We start from the raw sequence: 19,990 nt of genomic DNA, 5'->3' as shown, positions 1-19,990 counted from the left end.
GATACTATCTGCTTCAGAAGACTGCTGTTTATATAAAATTAGTAGTGAATATATGCAAGCTATGTGAACGACCTTAGTTTACATATATGTTCCTCTTCTTTACCCCTCACTTCACTTTTTTGTTCTGCTGATGGGCAAGCAACTTCTTCCTAATCCTATTCCATTGCAATACTTCCTCTCCAACCTTCATCTAGATAAATGAAAATGGTAAGATGGCCATTTAGTCAATACTAACTTAATACCTGATCTCTTATGGTACTTAGTACTTCCTTTTTAAGCACTTAAAAGAAATGGACTGTAGCACATACAGAAAAATGCATGAAGCATAAATGTTCCATATAATGGATAATTATAAGGACAAGTGCCAACATCCCAGGCATTCCCATGTCTGTCTTTTAACAATCACAGAATTTTAATTCTAATAGTTTTTATTAGAATTAAAGGCCAGATTGCCTGGCCTTTGGAACACCACTAGAATATCCACTACAGTATTTTCGTTGGGTTTTCTATATAACAATATTTACAAATAATAACAGTTTTGTTTTTTCTTTTTCAAACCTTACACTTTTCATCTTCTTTTCTTGCCTTACCAAGTTGGCTAACACCTCCAATCCAATATCCAGTACAATTTGCTGGCAGTGGACATCCTCCTGATCTCAAAGGAAAATCTTTTGACTTTCCACTCCGGTATATAATATTTGCTAAAACATTTTAAAATGTGGCTTTTGTAAGACTGAGGACTTTTCCTGCTCTTCCTAATTTGATAAAAAAATTATTTTTCATGAATCATTATAGAATTTTATAAACTGCTTTTTCTGCATTTGTTGAGATGATTATACATTTTTGTCATTAATGTGTTAATTGATAAATTATATTGATTTTCCAATGTATGTATTTTTATTGCATTCATGCTATATATATTTGTTCATGATGTATTATTAACCTTAGCATATTGCTGATTAGTTTATGTTTTTGTATCCAGTGTTTTCACAATCATTCAGTTCAAAATATTTTCTAATTTTTGCATTTATGTTGATGAATGAGTTTGATCTATAATTTTCTTCTGTTTCACTATCCTTGTCAGTTTTATTATCAAGCTTATGGTAGCTTCAAAAACTGGCAGAGGAAGGTAAACTACTTTTCTCTGCTCAGGTATAATTTCTGCTAAGATTATTTATTTTTGAATGTTTGGTAGAACTTGGGAATGATGATTTGGTCTGGGAGTGTCCTATGTGGAAGGATTTTTGATTACTGATTTTGATTTATTTAAATGGCATTCAGGTTTCCATTTCTTTTTTTTTGATTAGAGAAGCTGAGGGTTTATAGAACAATCATGAATAAAATACGGGACCCCTATATAATACCCCACCACCAACACCTTGTATTAGTGATGTGGAACACTTGTTATAATTTATGATAGCACATTTTAATAACTGTACTATTAAAGTTCATGAAGAAGAAATTTTAGAACGTATATATGGTAACAATATACAATTTTAAAAAAAATCCATGGAACTACACTAGACAGTAAGCCTAAGTTCTATTTCCTCTTGAATCATTTTTGAGAAATTACATTTTCTAGTAATTTGCCCCTTTAATTCTCAATTTCAATGGTATAAAGTTGTTTGTATCCTCTTATTATCTTCTTACTTTCTGTAGTATCTAGAGTAAATTCCCTGTTCTACTCCTGATATGGTTATTTGTGCATTCTCTTTTTTCATAATTAGCCTTGTATAATAGGTTTATCAATTTTATCAGTGTTTTCAATGGACAACTTTCATACTTGTTGCTCTTCTCTATTACATCTCCCTTTTCTATTTCATTGACTCCTAGCCTTGCTTTTCTTTCCTTCTACTTCATGTGGATTCATTTTGTTGATCTTTATCTAACTTCTTGAGTTTGATGTTATATCATTAATTTTCAGCCTTATAAAAAATGCATTCATTTAAAGGTATAAGCATCTCCTTGAATATCACTTGCTTTAGTTGTATTCTGTTAGTTTTTGTATTAAGTGTTTCCACAACCATTCAGTTCCAAATATTTTCTAACTTTTGTGGTAACTTTTTTCTTTGACCCAGGTATTCTGTAGAAGTGCATTTATTAATTTTGAAATATTTGGAGGATCTTCTCATTATCTTCTTATAACTGATGTCCACTATAATTTCATTGTGGCATGAGAATACAGTCCATACAGTTTTGCTGCTGTGAAAATTTGTTGAGAATTGCTTTATGGCCCAGTAAATAGTTAATCTTTTAAAAGTGAACATAGTTACTACCTCCAAGAAACTATGGTATTGTAGAGGTCTTAATATAGGCATATGAATAATTATAATAAATAGTAGGAAATGATAACTAACTTCCATAAGGGATGTTATGGCTATGGGAGTGCTAGGGAGGCATTTCCAGATGGATGTTTCAGGTAAGGTTTCGTGGAGGTGCCACTGAAACATAGTCATAAACGAAAAGTGAGCTCTGGACGGAGGGCATTGTGAAGGATGGCATGGAAAGTGAAAAGAGCAGGCCGTGTAAAGGAAATAAGGCCCAATTCTGTTTTGCTGGAGTGCAGGTTGAGTGAGCAGAAGGGAAAGGTTGAAAAGCAATTTTGGAACAGTAATTCGGTACTAGTGGAGGAGCATGCAGATAGTAGGAACCTTTGAAGGTTATGAGCACAGAAATATCTGAGCTGAGTTTTAGGTAGATTAACCTGGCAGCTGTGTATAGGTAGTACGATACAAATTTAACTTAATATTCTACAGTTTTTACAACAGTATTTATGGCACTGTACTGTACAAGAATAATGACCTGAGCTATAAGAAGAGGGGAGAGAATCCGTATTTATCAAGCATTGATTTTGTACCAAGCTCTGTACTGGGCATTTCATGACATTATTGCAGGTAATGTTTTATAATTTTTGCACTAAGTATAAAAAGCCATGTTTTAATCCTGCTCCAGTTTTGTGAGGGCAGCTATTTCTTTAAATCCTGATTCAACATGGTAGTGCAGAAGCCTTGATTAGATTATCTCCATGGAGATGTGGCATGCGCAATCGTGGGTGTGACCTTTTAATTAGATGGGATGTAACGACACGTATTCAAGGTGGGGTCTTGATTGGTTTACTGGAATCCTTAAAAAGAGGATACATTTTGGAGAAAGTTCAGAGCCAAAAGAGTTGATATAGATGTTTGAAGATCGAGATAGAAATAGCTTAGGTGCTAATCAAGGACTCACAGAAATAGCCAGAAACTGAAGAGAAGAAATCTTTGGCCCTGGCAGATCTAACCTAAGAGATGAAACCCAGAGTTTTTTCTCAGAGCATGTAAGTGAAGGTCCACAGATGTCAAGTGAGGAACCCCCATAGAAAACAGAGGCTGAAAGCAACAGAACACAGGAGCAAGGGATCAGCAAATGCCAGCTACATGCCTCCCCAGCTGATAGAGGTGTTCTGGAGGGCATCAGCCTTCCTTGAATAAAGGAACTTCTTGGTGTCTTAATTTGGGAATTGTCATGGCTCAGAACTGTAAACTTGTAACTTATCAAATTTTCTTAAAAACCATTCCATTTCTGGTATATTATGTTCTGGTAGCTTAACAAACTAATATACACCCTTTACTCCAGTATACATAGACACACACAGACATGTGTTTACTTACTCAAAGTCTCAGATTGGGGCTGTGTCTTCAAGCTGTTTTCCTGCTCTGACTGCTCTCTATCGTTGGGCTCGAGGGGGGTTGTACTATCTGAGTCAGAATGCTTCATATTTTTAGCATCAGGCTGATCAGTATCTGAAAGTTCTCTTTTGGTCTCATCATCCTGCAAGGACCTTGACCAATTCTGAGCCACAAATATTATTCTGTCCTTGGCTTCAATATCTAGCAAGTATAAAGAGGATCCGTGAGATACAATACTAGAAAAGTTACAATCACATAATGCAAGAATGCCTTTCATTCCCTCCATGTGGTATACCTGTTCGGTTTTTGGCCTCTTGGGTGTTCATTTTCATGATGTACTGTTGCCTTAACTGTTTAGCAAATCTGGCAGGGTTGTCCCACGGAATGTTGAACATCTCAGAATCTGTCCCACAATTCATCCTCGAAGGCTTCAGTTTTCCTCGTTCATCAACCTCAGAGAGCTTCAGGCTCTCAAATGTAAATACCTTGAAGGCTCGTTCTACTTCATTCCAGCTCAAGAATTCTGTAAGAAAGCAAGTGTTGTGCTGATAGGAATGCTCTTATCACCAAATGGTGCAAGGTTTACAGAGGGGCACCCAGGGGGCCATCAGGCCAGATGACAAGGGAGTTCATGGTGGCTGAGGACCCTCTGGAGTGGATACCTCGATGGGTATATACCTGATTTTAAACATGGGCTTCACAGTTGTACCACAAATATCAAAGGTATTTAATAACCAAAAAGCTACACCATCAAGATAAGATTTATCAAAGTAACGCTCCTAAACTACTTCATGGCCTAATTAATATTAGGTGTCCAGATTAATTCATATGAACTTCCTAGGTACCACCCAGGTTGGATAGGCTTAAAAGTTATTTTTGAGAGAATTTTCATTTGCTGCTATTGAAATTTAAGACAGAAAAATTATTGGTTTGGTTATCATAGACTGTTATATTTACTAGATTTTCTTTTATTAGGACTCAAGAAAAGCCTCCCCCAACCCACATGAATTGGTATGGCACTTTCCATAATTCCACTTCAAAGTTTATCAGCTTTTCGATGGGTTTTATTCATTTGTACATTTATTCTTTTTTTATATACATTTATTTTTAACAGTACTCATCCATTCGCTCAGTCAATGATCATTGTTTTCTATGCACCAGGTTTTATTATATGGGATTTAAAGAAAATAGGATTTGGTTTTTACACTGTAGGGGTTAAGGTAGAAGGGTGGGACGTAGGGATTCACAAACAAACATGGGCTTTAGTGAGGGAAAATGAAATGATGGTGGCAGATCAGTGATTCAGAGGTCAGCTCCTTTTCTCTCCAACAGAGGTGAGGGCAGTAGGAGAGGGCCTTTTGGAGAAGAAAAACAAAAACATAGAGGGATTCAGATGAGAGGCAAGGAAAAGGCAAAAGAGATTCAGTATAAGAGAGAGGTATTCTCAGTTATTCATTTTACAAATAGTATTTTTAGTACCTATAATATGTCAGTGACTATATTAAAAGCTGGGAACATGCAGTGTTCTTATGGAATATCCATTCTAGTGTGTGGAAACAGATAGTAAACTGGTAAGGGGATAATATATGAAAGCTGATAAAAAATCAGTGTGAGGGGATAAAAAGTGATAATGGTTTGGGGGAATGCTTCTATTCTCTCTAAGGCAGTTTGAGAAAAACACTCTGAACAATTAGGCAAAACATGAAAGAAGTGAGGGAAACAAGCCATATGGATATGTGGTAGAAAAATAATCAAAGCAGGGGAAATAGGTAGTGCAAAATCCCTGAGGCAAGTGTGTGCTTGACAAATCCAAGGAATTTCAGTGAGGCCAATGAAGATGAAGTGTTGTGGAACAAAGAGAGATCAACAGGTGATGAGCTCTTAAAAGTAGGCGGCTGTCAGAATTCTACTCTGAGGGAAATGGGGCACCACTAGCACATTTTGAGCTGAGAAGGCATATAATCTAACATTTCAGAAAGGCCATTCTGGTTGTCGTGTAGGGAAAAAGGTGGAACCGTATAAGCCAGTTGCAAAGCTACTGAAATAGTCCAGGTGAGAACCGATGGTGGGCTGGGCTGGGATGGCAGTGAGGGGACGAGGGGGGGTTGGTTGTGGGGTGGAAAAAAAGAAAGAGGAATAACGGGTGACTCTAAAGTTTTGGTGGACCGTGGCTACCATTTCTTATTTGAAGGGATGGGGGTAGTTAAGAGTTTGCTTGTGGACCTGTTAAGTTGAGGTATTGAAATAGAAAATAGGAAAGAGAGGCAGGAGGATAAAGCGGTTATGGGATGGGGCATGGAAGAGGGATATATGTGAAGTTTCAAAGGCAGCAACAGAAACAAGAACTTTTTGCTGCAAACAGAACCGGGGTGGAGAGAGAATAGAATTATACTGTAAGGCAGAAGGAGAAATGGAATGCGGTACGATGACGGGAAAGGACACATGTTCTGAGAGGCCTCAGGGAGAGGGTAGCTACAGACACCTATGCCCACTAAGCTATACAAAACTCTATGAAGGGCTGGTGTGACAGTATTCCAAAGATTCTGGCTTTTGCTCTTACTAAGACTAATTACAAAATGGGAAAAGAAATCAAGATAAAAATGTATGGTAATTGGTTAGGATTAGAAATGAAATGAGAAGTATCTACCTGCTTTTTTCCTTTCTAGGTCAAATATTCTCAATAATTTTCACATTCCTTCATATAAATATATTGCCTCAAATAGGATATAGGATTTATTTTGGGAAGTAATTGCCTATATCATAGAATCCCAGTCAACTCATCAATAACAAGGTGATTCCAGATATTCCTAATCACCACCCCTCCCACTGTCCTTAAAGAAATAAATGGTCACAATGTTGTAAGAAGAGGTTAACGTGAATCATCTCACTATCAGCACCACACTGATGTCTCTAATCATCTTTGCATTAAAGTGCTCAGGCAGAGATTCTTACTGTGATTTCTTTCCTCTCTTCTGCTCAGCGATGCAAGGAAAGGATGTTTGACAAAACATCAATAGACCAGAGCTTTAGTACTGTTCCAATCTTAAGTCAAATAATTTAACCTCCTAGGACCTCAGCTTTCTTAAATGTGAGCTAAATTAATTCTGAAGTTCTCTTCAGTTAGAAAATTGTATGGTTCCACGGTTCATATTTCAAAAAATATTAATTTCTGGATATAAATCTTCTCAGAATTTGATCTAAGGATGGGATTAAATCTGAGTTTCCAGATAATGCAGGTTATAAGATATCCATATCTGCTTTCCATCTTTGGGTATAGAGGGAGGGCTTGCGTTAGTTTTAACATGGTGAGAGTTCCTACCAATTCCAGTTGACCTGGATCTTCTTTTTCTCTTCTGTGATAAGAAAAAGAAAGGGCTAGGAGGGACCGAGAGAGACAAACAGAGGAGGACTCCCTGAGTACAGCATCTCCGTTATAAAGAAGAGGAGCCTAGCTGTGGTTGTTCGGAATAAAGTACTTTCTAAAGAGGTAAAGCGAGAGATCTTTCTTATCTCCCTCACTTAGGAAGGTACCAGAAAAGGATATAGGAGGCAAGAAAACTTGGGGAGAACGGGCAAGAAATTTGGGTAAATCAAACTGAAGAAAGAGAGATTTGCTGTCAGAGAGTGCTCCCCCTAATTGACATTTAACTTCTCAACTAGCGAAAAAGCAGCTAGTTTCCAGTCGGCACATCGGGCTTCTAACACGGGGCCCGCCTGGGGCAGATGAATTGCATGAACAGATAAATGGTGATCTGAAGTCTGACTGTGTCAACCAAATGGGGAGCTATACAGAGTTTCTCGTTTAAGAGTCAAGATATGGTTGAATTAGTGTTTCTTCCTCTTTGTTCAAGATAAGAGCTCTGTTAAAACTTTACATTGCCATGGATCCCCTAATCTATAGACAGAACTATTCAGTATTTATCTTTTGCACTAGAATATAGTGCTGTGAACTTTTTTTTTTGCATGGCAGGCACCAGGAATCGAATCTGGGTCTCTGGCACGGCTGGTGAGAACTCTGCCTGCTGAGTGACCGTGGCCTGCCCCGTGATCTTTTAATGTATGTGAAAAACTTACTTAACTTAATGTTATGCTTGCTCTTTGTATTCAGATTGGATAAAAGGGAAGAAACTTTGAGTACCAAAATCATTCTGGAACTTTTTTATTGATCATAGGTGGCTGACATGAGGCACCCTGGATTTACTACAGGAATATGAAGTTAGGATTCAAAAGACAGATGTCTCTGAATTGGGGCAAAGTTGCATAGTCAGGCCTGTTCTTCATACTTTCCAGATAATCTCTCTACAATAGCATTGCAATATTTGAGAGTTTTGCAATGATGATAAAGGGAATAGTGAGGCAGTGGGGGGAAGGAGGCCATTGTCTTGGGAAAAGATTGCACTATTTTGGAATGGGGATTTTTTTGGTTTGTTTTTTAATTTTTTAAATATATGGATCTTTACTCCTCTTTGCTAGGATAGGATTACTAGCAATTTGGGAGATATGTCATCTCCAAAACTGCAGTGGAAGGAGGTATGTGATAGAGGAGTAAAAGAGTAGCTTTATTCTGGTTGTGCTAATGCCGAAAAGAAAATCCAGTAGGCCAAACTGAAGAATGTTATGAATGATGGATATCAACTTTGTTTACGCCATTATTCAAGATAAAAAAAGTTGTAGTCAATCAAATTACGTATCTCAGCCTCTAACAGGCCTTTCAACAGTCAAAATACTTTTAGTAAATAAGGACGTAATCTTATGAGGCACATATAACCACTAAGAGGTGAGTTTACGCTAAGACAAAGCAATGTACTTACCGCTTGTACAAAAGTGCATGAGTTCGTGGATGGCAGCGAGGCGTCTAGTACTGGTCCATGGTGGGGGCAGGGGGAATTGAAGGAATTTCCACAGTGGCAACTTGGACTGCATCTCTTGCTCAATTTGAACTGGGTCAAAATTCTTTTGGTTCTGATGAAAAAAGGACAACACAACAGGAAACATTTAAGTAAGCTGTGCTTACGCAGATGGAGAAGGCAAAAAAATGTAATACCCTCACTCTCATTATTTGAGAAAAGGGGGATTCAGTGGTAATTGGGAAAGACAAACTTGGCAATTTGCTGAAGGACAAAAAAACCCAGCTAGTTCCCACCTTGCCAGAGGTTCCTGGTATACAAAAACCAACTGATTCTTCATTCAGACTGACAAATAGCCAAGGCCTCATATGTATTCATTTTTCTTTTTTGAGTTTATTTTCTGGCTTCCACTATTATTTAAAACAAATAACTATAAGTCTTTAATGAAGTCCCCCTACGCAAATCTGGTGGTAGTCACAATTGATTTAATGGTTAATTGAACTCTATAATAAGGCAACTTTTCTTTCCTGATGCAATTCTCTTTTATCCATTTGCATTTTCTCTCATATTCCATTAAGCAAGCCAGTATCTATTTTGCACATTACTTTTAACCAGCATGCGTAAAATTGATCTAATTAAGATTCCTTTAACCGAATACTTACAAATGCACTTTCTTGCATCAGTTATCCTTAGGGTACCCTGAATAGTGTTACCTTTAGTGAGTACTTCTTGTGGGCATATGCGTCATGATAGTTCAGTAGGAGAGGGGCTTTGGGCCCTGCTTTGCTTTCATTTTCTTCTTCTGATAAGAATATTTCACGGAGATGCTGTTTAAATGGAAATAATCACATTGAAAGAACACATACTTTTTCAAAACATGAAAGCTCTCTGGGCTAGCTCCTGCCCACCGACCTTTTTCTCCCTCTCTGAGAGACAAAGAGAGGGCAGGATGGACACAATGTGTGCTGCAATCCTGTGGTCTAAGCCATCTGCTCGGGGGGGCGGCTCCACCAGACTAGGGGGCAGCAGATCTTCCTCAGTTGCCACAACCTATTACAATAAACAGTTTGGAGATACTGGTTTAATGGTCAGTCCTTAACGGATACTTATTTACTTTCATCACTCCTAGCAAGAACAAGGCAGTTTCCACCAGTAAAGTAGCAGTAGTTACGTAAAATTAGCAAAAACGTATATTGATTATCAAGATGAAAGATGTTTGTAATTCATGTATTAAAGTAGATATATTTCTAATACATATACTAAAATAGAGAAGCCAAAATACAGATAGTAAACAAGAAATTTTACATTGCAAATGTCAAAATAATAATATATTCTAATTTTTTCTTGATTACTTATACTTTCCTTTTAAAGGCACTCAAAACAGTGTTCACACTTCTTCAGATTCAAAAAATATTTTTTGAATGCCTATCATATGCCAGGCATCTTCACATAAATGATCTCATTTTATAGCAATCTCATGGTGTAGACATAATATTTTTCATTTTACAGGAAAAAAAGAAAAACTAGTGTGAGTGAAGTTAAGTGACTGGCCCAACCCCAGTGCTATTTTGTGGAAGAACCTGGAGTTTAGGCTGAGTCCTCATGCTTTCTTCAAGAACAGAAGAATTATAAAAGAATGAGATCAGAAATGGGTAATAGTCTCCTTTATTTGGTAAATGTCTAGAAAGATTAAATGTCTTGTTCAATTTTGCAAGACAAATGAATAACTGAGGTTGGAAATATAATCAAACTAAGGACCTAGTTCACAAGTTTTCTTTTCACCCTAAATCTCACCATCATCTGCTATGATTTTTTTTTTTTACATGAGCAGGCACTGGGAATCAAACCTGGTTCTCCAGTCATCCTCTATGATTTTAACATTCCTCCCCAGGGTTACTAAACCTTGGTACTATTGACATTTTAGACCAGATAATTCTTTGTCCAGTAGCACCTGCCCCTCCTGTCCCAAATCATGACAACAGAATATTCTCCAGGCATTGCCACATGTCCCCGGGAACCCAAATCATTCCCTCTTGAGGACCTAGAATGATAACTCTGGAATGATAACAAAACAGCCTCTTATCCTTTGCTTTTGATCCATATTCCACTTTCAAATTCCTACACTTAGTTTTTTTTTATTTCCTTATTATTAAGACTTTATTCATTCAGCGTGTATCTGCTGGATGCCATCATGTGTCGGGCACTGAGCTCATCACCTATCCCCTTTGGTCTTTGACTCTTACACTTCCACTAGCCCACAGTGCCATCCTGACCTTGTTTCTATACTATTCGACAGCCTGTTCTCTTGCCAGCAGTCTCACCATCCAGCATACTTATCCTCTCATTACCCTGTCCTGGAAATTATCCAACCTGGGATCCCTCTAGGGTTTGCTCTTTCTGCTCCCTATGCCCCATTTCCCACTTCAAAATTGCATCTAGGGTGGGTCATGGTGGGTCAGCAGGCAGAGTTCTCACCTGCCATGCCAGAGACCCGGGTTCAATTCCCAGTGCCTGCCCATGCAATAAAAAAAAAAAAAGAAAAAAAATTTGTATCTAATCTCATTTGGTTCCTCAAATCCACTCTGTAAACGTTTTATTTAAGCTTATTTTTTGAAAAAATTCACATCTACAGAAAATTAGAAAGATGGTACAAGGGATACCTACATATCTTTCAGTTCAACTTACCAATTATCGATATTTTCCCATATTACTTTGCTTTCTCTCTGTAAATCTAATGATAGTAATAATTATTATCAACACTAATGAGCCACTTGAGAATAAGTTGCAGATATGAACTCCAGAATCATAGATTAACTTTCTGCTACTACTACCACTCTGGTCTGTGCCATCCTCTTTCTCCCCTAGATTACTGCAATAGTCTCCTAACTCATCTCCCGGTTTCCAGTCTTGCCTCTCACCCACATCTATTTTCACACACGGTATTAGCCTAACCTATAAACATGTTGGTCATGTTCTGTCTTTTCTCAGTTCAAAGCCTTCCAGTGACATTCCATCTCTATCAAAGAAAAACCAGGATCTTCACCAAGGCTACACGTGAAGAGAGAATCTTACCAGGAGAGGAAAAGTCATGGGACCAAGGACAGCAAAGAGGGTGGGAACGGGCAGGAAGTTACAACCAGCTCGGTGCATGGAGCACAGTAGATAGTCAATAAGTGTTTGTTAGTTTGAGTTGAGTTGAATAAAATAAGGACTAACAGAATTAGAATGATGGTGCAGCAAACTTTATAAGGCATTTTCGCTTTTGCAAACTTACTGATAAAGTGAAAGAAGTCATCTTCCAGTACCCATGTGGCATAACTGAAGGTAAAGATTAGTGTGCTCATTTCATCAGTTAGAAAACTAGAGCAGGAAACAAAGATAAAAATTTATACCTAAGGTAACAGAATTATAGAGGTGTGAAAAGGAATTTAAAATAAATATGCTTCATATAGTCAGAGAATAAAGGAATGTGTCCATCCATGAAATAGGAACAACACAGGCAGTCATAAAAAGAATTTGGAGAATATAGAAATAAAAATATTATTATTGAAAGGAAAACTCAATAGCAGACTGGTGTCTACTGAAGAATGAATTAGGTGGAAGTTACACTAAGGAATTCCCAAAGGGATAAACTGAAAGAAAGTTTAAAAGAAAAGGAGTAAAAAACAGAAGTTCCAATATCCATCTAATAATAACTAGGACAAATTTAAAGAAGAGATAATATTTGAGGATATAAGAGACAGCTGAAGTCTCTTCTTATATGAAGTTTACGTTCTATTGAGAGGAGGATGGTAAGAAACAAGGCAAATAAATAATAAGCAGTTGCTGTTAAGAAAATAAAACAAAGTGATGTGGAACAGAGTGCTCTGTGTGTTGTGGGGGCTACTTTAGACATGAGAAGATCTGTCTAAAGAATGGCACTTCTACTGAGTGCATAGTGGCTATATCACAAGGAATGCCCACTAGAGAGACATGTGGGCACAATTTTTTTTAGGCAAAAAAGCTACACAGAAGGCTACGGTGGAATTAAGTAGAATATTCAAGTAAAAGCCAGAGGCCTATTTGGCTGAAGAGTAAATAGTGAGTATATGGGGAGGAGTGTGGAGGGTGAGGGAGTAGGGATGGAGGAACAGGAAGTGAAATGACAGATAAAGCCCAGAACCATATTTTTTTAGCGCCGTAATAGGCCAGTATCAGGAACTTGGATTTTACTCAGAGAGTGATTATAATGCCTTCAGATCATAATGCCAAGCAGGAGAAAACAAACAAAGCCAGACTTGGACACAGTCTTGTGTTAACAATGATAAGGTGAAAGTCCTAACAGCTTCCAGAGAGAAAAGACAGATCACTATAAAGGAAAAAAATATCAGATTGACATTAGACTTCTTCTCAGAACATTGGAAGGAAGAAGACAGTGGAGTAAGGCCATCAAAATAGTTTCCTACTCATAGCCCAGGTTCAAATCCGTTTCTGCCATTTATGACTTGAACAAGTTACTTAGCCTTCCTGTGCCTCAGTTTCCTTATAAGTAAATTAGGGAATAAAAATAGTCCCTACTTCATAGGTTTGTTATGAGGATTAAATGTCAACATATGTAAAGCACATAGAACAGTGCCTGGCACCTAGCAAGCACTATACATGTGCTGCTGTCTTTGATAAAAAATCCTTTTCAAGTAAATGTGGAATATTAATAAGAATTGATCTCGTGCACCACATCACATAGAAAATCCCAGTAAATTTTTCAAAAACTGTTACCACGCAGACCATGTTTACTAACCATAATGTGAACAGAACCTAAAATCTGAAGTAAACAGTGGGGAATTAAAATATATCATAGGTTAAGTGAGAAATTAAAACATTTAGAACTGAATACACCGAAAGCATCAAAATGCAGGTAAAGCACTATACTCAAAGGGAATTTTACAGCAGTAAGTACATTTCTTAAAAAGCAAAGAGGACTGAAAATAAATGAAGTTTTCAGTCAAGAAGCTGGAAAGTGAAATACAAATAAACCCAAAGAAAACAGAAAGAAGGAAATAATGAAGATAAATGAAGAAATAAGCATAAATAAAATAAACAATAAAAATTAAATTAAAAAAAGAAAAAATTTATCAGTAAAACTAAATGCGGGCTCTTTGAAAAGACCAATAAAATAGATACAGCACTGACAACCACGATAAAATAAAGGGGCACAAATAAATAATATTTACCATAAGAAAGAGAACATAACCAGACACAGAAAATTTTTTTTAAAACACATATACGTTATTAGTGCTAAAGAACTTTATACCATATTGAAAACCAAAAATGAAATGGATCTTATGGCTAAGATTGTCCTCAGAAACATAAAAATCTGATCAAATCTGCAAGTACAAAAGAAATGTTAAAGATAATGACTTAATCACTACCCTACCCCACCTGCATCAACTCCCCTTCCTCTCCCTTCTAAAATGACACCAGATCCAAATAGTTTTAAGGATATATTCTACCAAGACTTCAGAGAATGCTGTCTAAACTATTCCAGAGCACAGCAAAAGAACAGGAGATTGAAGCTGATGATCAAAGCAAACTTTAGTTTTATCTGAAATATTTTAATCTTTGTGAAAGAGAATGCATTCAGATATTATGCGGTGTAATTTAAAATCAATTTATAAAGAAAAAAACCAAAGCAAAGAGAGATGAAGTGACTTATTTAAGGTTACCCATCTGGAAAAAAGCTTCCGACTGTACCCACCTGTTCTATCATACAATGCAGCATCAGGGGCACAGAAATAAATTCTTCAGGAACTGGATTCAGCAAATCATTGTAATATCTCATATCCACTTCGGTTGTGATGGCGGAAGCGACTGTAAAACACAGAAAATATCATTACCCAATCAAGACATGTTCTTCCTTTCTTCCATCAAAATTTCATCCATAAGATCAAGCCATGCGCTAATCAATGGAGGTGCTGTGGTAGGAGGGGATGTGGAAGCAATATCAAGGACATTCGTTATCCCTTAAAGGACACCTCACAGCAACGATCCTCCAGCAACAGATTTCATACAAACCGGCTGGTGGAACTTGGGGTTCTTCATATTGTGCCTTCTTCTTCCCAAGCACTGGAACAACAGGTTGTGGTGCCTAAGAGAAGAATAAAAATTAAAAAGAAACTGAGACAGACTTTCTTTCTTTCTTTCTTTCTTTTTTTTTAAAGGGAGGAAGGCGAAGGTGAGGACAGAAGGAGGGAGGGAGGGGAGGGAAGCAAGGAGAAAGGAAGGGAAGAAGGAAAGGAAGGAGGGGCAGGAGAGGAAAGGAAGAGGAGAAAGAAAGGAGGACGAAGGAAAGAAGGAAAACAGAGGGAAGGAAGGGTGGTGAGGAAAGGGGAGAGAAAAGGAAAGACGGAGAGAAGCGAGGAGGGCGGGAGGAAGGAGGGATGTGGGAGAGGAATGGAAAGGACACAAGGAAAAAGAGAAAGATGCTGAAGACAACCCAGGGAAGAAAGAGGAAAACAAAAAGGACCAGGAAGGAAAGGGTGAGACAGACTTTCAAATGCTGGTATGATGGAATCCAACAGAATTCTGAGAATGGATCATTTTACTCACACCACAAGATCATCTGCAATATTAAGATCAAAGCAAAAGGATTTTGTCTGAGGAAGGAAAGACACTAATGGCTATGGACGCCTCGGTCTTTCCCAACAAAGCAATCGCCAGGAAAGTGATGGGGAGATGGGGCACTAAGAGCCGGAAAGTTTTTCTTCCCTAGAACCTTGTTAGTCTCTCTCTAAAATTCCTTCAGGGGCTCCCCATTGTCTTCAGGACAAAATCCACACTCTGTAACTCAGCACCAAAGAAAGTCCATGCTTTGACATCTGCCTCTCTGTATCTTTTCACCTTTCTCTCTTTAAATATCCTTGTTTCTTTTTTTGTAATACCATTCAGTCCTTTTCTTCCTCAGGTTTTCCATTAGGTAAATGGAAAACTTAGCCTTCATCACTTTACCTGGTTTATCTGATTTTTTAAATTTTTTTATTTTTAGTTTCTACTGCAGTCTGGGCTGTTCTGACTTTCTCACAGCACTCATCATGCAGTAGTGAAACCACTGCTGGTGATTTGTCTGCTGTCTCCTTTAAACATAAAGCACAATGAGGACAGGGATGGAGTCTTGTGCATTATTGTGTCCTAGCACCTTGCATAGTACTAGCACACTGCAGGTATTAAATAAATAGGGGCCAAAAAAATACATAGTGCCATTGTGAACAACTTATCTACATCTCTTCTTGTTCTGCCCAACAAGTTGCTGTAACCTGCTATTCATTGTACTATGGGCTGACAAGTGGATTCCGTCATCACCTTTGCTTTGGGGGTGGCAGGTAGTTGGGGAGCTTCATAATGCCCCTGGCACAGGACCACTCTTTTAATGCTTTTAGCCATTATTCTTCTTTCTCACACGCACATATGAAATCCCAGATGGTGATATTATCTCATTGCATGCATTTATGTGATTTTGTCTTCAAATGTTTTATAAATGTGAAAATTAATTTATTCAGTTAATCATGCAGACTGCCAAAGATTTTTGAGCACATGCCTACCTCAGGAATCATCAAGGTGTCCAAAAGAGGTTTCTCATTCACCACTTGTGGGACCTTAATCAGCTGCATGCTTTCCAAGTAATGCTGGTGCTGCCTTTTCCAGTCCAGGCAGTCATACATCACACAGGCAATATTTTCAAAAATATCGGTACCAAATTCCAGCTATAGGTGAGAGAATTAATGACAATTAGTTATTGGCCTCATATTGTTGAAATAAGGTTTATAGTTTGGGTCTCCCTTTGCAACTAAATATATCAGCTTTTTTACAAGGAAGCACTTCCCTAAACCATTGAACCTCAGCCCTTCTGTTCCTTTTGAAGGGCCTTACGGCTGCCTAACATTGAAAGAGTCTATTTAATGCTTTAACTAAAGCAGAACAATTCTATTCATTGGTTTCAGCAGTATGACCTATATTCTTGTTATCTCAATTCCTAAAATGCACATTTTGCTGTTAGATATGTAAATTTTGATATCCTCAGCCAAAGATGAGTTTGAATGATTTCTTTCTTGGCTGCATAAGAAGCCCAGTGGAAATCACCTGTTCAGCTTCATATCTCATTCACTCAAGTCTGCTGTAGTATATGTGCAATTAATATTTCTTCCTTTTTTTCTCTTTCTCTCTCTTTCCTTTCACCTGTGTGATCTCCAGGGAAAACACTACGACATCCCGATAGATTACCGCTACTCTAATATTCACAAGTTTTATGAGCTGGCAAGAAAATTCTAGATCAGATCCTTCCATTATCTGTGCTTTAACTTCCACAAATAAAAAAGCGCTGTGATCACTAGGCCTGTCTGCCTGGAAGCAAAGCAGGATTAACTAGTCTCGTCCTATGTCTGAGCTGAAGAGGTAAGATACAGTGAGATACCTTCTGGTGGGGCCAGTGAGTCACAGACTGGCAGGAGTCCAGCAAAGAACAAGGCTCTGCTCCTTCCTCAAAGCACACTCATCAGTCAGTGTTTCAGGTGCCTTCTCCAAGACTGTGCATTCTCAAACTAAGCTTCAACTTGGAATTCTTTGCCCAAATTCTGGCATATAAACACTATTTTTGTTTGTATTTATAGAAAATATGGTAAAGCCTCCACCAAGGGATTCTTTAGCTTAGCTTAGTTAATTCAGTTTTAAATCAAATAGCAAATCACATGCTAAAAGCCAGCAAATTATTTCAGCAACCAAGGCCTTACCTTGAGATGTTGCAGATGTCTTACATGAGCAGTTTGCACTTCTTGATGGGCATTTATTTGATGTAAAGCTTTCAATACCTTGGTTCAACAGAAATACAGCCTGCTTATTTGCAGCCAGAGTTACTAATGCTTTCCTCCTCTCAGAGAGGAAGGAGAATTGCTGGGCTGGCTCCTACCTTGGATTTGAGGCCATTATCAACTTATAAATAGAGCTGAGAGTGGACAGGTTTAAAAGTTCACTCTAGTCAGTGTTAAAAGGAGGCAAGGAGTACTTTACTTTTACATCATGAGTTTAGTCTACTTCTACTAGAAGTAGATTTACCACTTTTATTTTTATTAAATGGTCCTAAATTAAAAATGAATTTGACCTTCAATATCAAGCCCACTGGCCTTTACTTCCAGAATATAACCCTATGACTGAACTGTTCTCAAGACTCTCCTTCACCATTGTCCTCAATGCCAAGTCCTCACTCATGAACTCATTGCTTGAAGAGGCATGCCCAGCTCCAAGAGACTACTGCTCTTACACCCAGACCACAACTCTGGCATTTGTTCAAAACTATTTGCTAATTCACTGATAAGAGATCAGTCTGACCAGAGGGCAGCACGGCCCTAAAAGGCTCCTTGGAAAGCTGGATGCTTTCAGTGCTAAGAGTTACCTTCATACGACCCAATTAAACACCCTAATGCACTCATCTTCTAGTTATAAATACAAACTAAGCTGCTATGTTTTCACCAAAAAATAGCTTCTCTGCAATTTAATGGCCACTTGAATACTTTTATTCTATATATTTTAAAAAGCAAACTATAGCCACTACCATTTTCTTTAAGAACCGAGTGATTAAAATCTTCTAATAAACAGAAAATTGTGGTCACTGGAGTAGGAAGCAGGATCCTAGAAATGGAGTGGGTCTTTTGACACTGTGACACTGCTCTGAGGATCATGTCCATGTCCTAATGAAGCAAGGGACTGTACTCCATCTTGGGTTTGATATATTTCACTTCTTCTCAGCCTGTGCCTAGAGAATAGATAAGATACCTAGAAGGGAGTCCTAGCTGGAACAAGAACAAGAGGTACTTGGTTTGTGGCTACCTTAGAAAACTCTTTATGATGCCTCCTCTGAACTATATATGGGTTGGGCACTATAAAGCTGAGATCTCCAAGGCCCTAGGAAAATGTACATGAAACAGAAATGTACATGTTTTTGACAGGATGTATAGCTAAGTCTTGGCTTTAATGAGAAGAAGACTATCTCTCCAAAACACAAATTTGTGTATGTAGGCTTATTAGGCATGGATTTTATGTGTTTGGGGAATGAGCTGGCTATGGAAAGGAAAAGTAGGAAGCAGGCTTTGAGGTGGGATTTCAGGATTTCAAGGGAATGGCCTCTTCTCTAAACATATCCAACATTTCTTGAGTGTAATCCAGAATTCCAATAAAAAGGATGAAACACCCTTGAGATAAGTAAACACAGTGACTAAATTTAACATGAAGCAGAAAAGGAGAGATAGCAGCAAATTATTTTCTGAGTTCAGGTTTAGGAGTCAGGGGAGTAAAAGTCAAAGTCAGAAAGCTGAATATATCTAGGTGAAGGGATAGAAAGAGGCAGAGCAAAGAGAGTCCGGGGTAACCAATTTTTCTGCCTTTGGATGCAGTTTTTCCAAGTACAGCTTCATTTTCCACATATAACATAAAGCTAGTATTTATTCTTACTGTTGAAAAGGTATCAGACTTAAGGGTTCTATTTCTATATAGTGACTTAACGCTTTATGTTGAGTTGTTATAATGCAAATGAATCCACCCATTAATCCTCTTTGCCATTTATTCAAATCACATCCAACTTTTAAGGTTCAAATCTGGACCTCTCTCTCAGTATTTCCCTTTTCTTCATCAAATGCACAACCATCTGGAGGTAATAGGATCAGGGACTCACAAAGTCCCAATGGCCATGGGATCCCTGCTCTGGCTCAGGAATCGCTCCAGGCTCTGATCTCACTCTTCTCTTAGTCAGCTGCCCACAGTCACTATACACAGACACCCTGTCACACCCTCTTCACCCCACTATGCCTAGCTCCCTTCAGGGCACTCCTTTGTATTGTAACTCCCCACACCTCTGTTTTCACTTTAGTTCTCTTGATGATGAAATACATATCCTTTGGGGGAGTCAATACTACGGGGTCTCTGTTTGGTCAGACAGGGAATTCAATCAGAAATAGACATGAGACGCTTTCCATAACAGAGGAATGCCTGACTATGTTCTACAACATCTTTGATAAGTAGTCACTTGATATATATATATATATATATATATAAACACCCTCATGTATCTGGCATTCACTATTTTTCAAAGCATCTCATTTTTTCTTTCTCTGAATTAATATGACACTTACAGAGTGTCTCACATAACTGAGCACTTAGAGGTATGTTATTGCTTCTCCATTTTATGGTTTTAGTCTTTCCTCTCTACAAGCCTGTCAATAACAGATGCCAGTAAATGCTCTCAGGAAATGCCTGGGCTGGGGTCAAGTCATCCTATTAAGAGAGACCTTGTTGGCCAAATACATTAAGAAGACAATGCTGACAATAAATTCAGGGGCCTAGAAAAATAATATTTGAACTTGAATACATAGATACAGAATTCAATAATCTGTGTAGTTTATTACTTGCACCATTAATATATTATGTACTAAGACTTTAATAACTTAGAAGCAAAGC

The 19,990-nt window shown here is 37.9% G+C and overlaps 1 protein-coding gene across 14 annotated transcripts in view; it reads right to left on the bottom strand.

Moving 5' to 3' along the window:
• Positions 1–19,990, bottom strand: part of SPAG17 (sperm associated antigen 17) — a 287,582-nt gene that overhangs the window by 171,733 nt on the left and 95,859 nt on the right. For all 14 annotated transcript variants that reach the window (XR_013159174.1, XR_013159175.1, XR_013159176.1 and 11 more), the window contains 8 exons: positions 16,090–16,251; positions 14,567–14,639; positions 14,250–14,362; positions 9,428–9,565; positions 9,229–9,342; positions 8,480–8,630; positions 3,964–4,191; positions 3,651–3,869 (listed from right to left, as the gene is read on the bottom strand). Coding sequence is in view for 4 of the 14 variants with exons in the window: in XM_077119739.1 (XP_076975854.1) it covers positions 3,651–3,869; positions 3,964–4,191; positions 8,480–8,630; positions 9,229–9,342; positions 9,428–9,565; positions 14,250–14,362; positions 14,567–14,639; positions 16,090–16,251 (1,198 nt within the window). In the remaining 10 variants the exon portion in view is untranslated. The remainder of the gene's footprint in view (positions 1–3,650; positions 3,870–3,963; positions 4,192–8,479; positions 8,631–9,228; positions 9,343–9,427; positions 9,566–14,249; positions 14,363–14,566; positions 14,640–16,089; positions 16,252–19,990) is intronic.

Source organism: Tamandua tetradactyla, chromosome 11 (genome assembly GCF_023851605.1).
Source record: "Tamandua tetradactyla isolate mTamTet1 chromosome 11, mTamTet1.pri, whole genome shotgun sequence".
NCBI classification, from domain to species: domain Eukaryota; kingdom Metazoa; phylum Chordata; class Mammalia; order Pilosa; family Myrmecophagidae; genus Tamandua; species Tamandua tetradactyla.
Note: the sequence above shows the minus strand (reverse complement) of the source record. Positions and strands in the feature narration are given on the sequence as shown.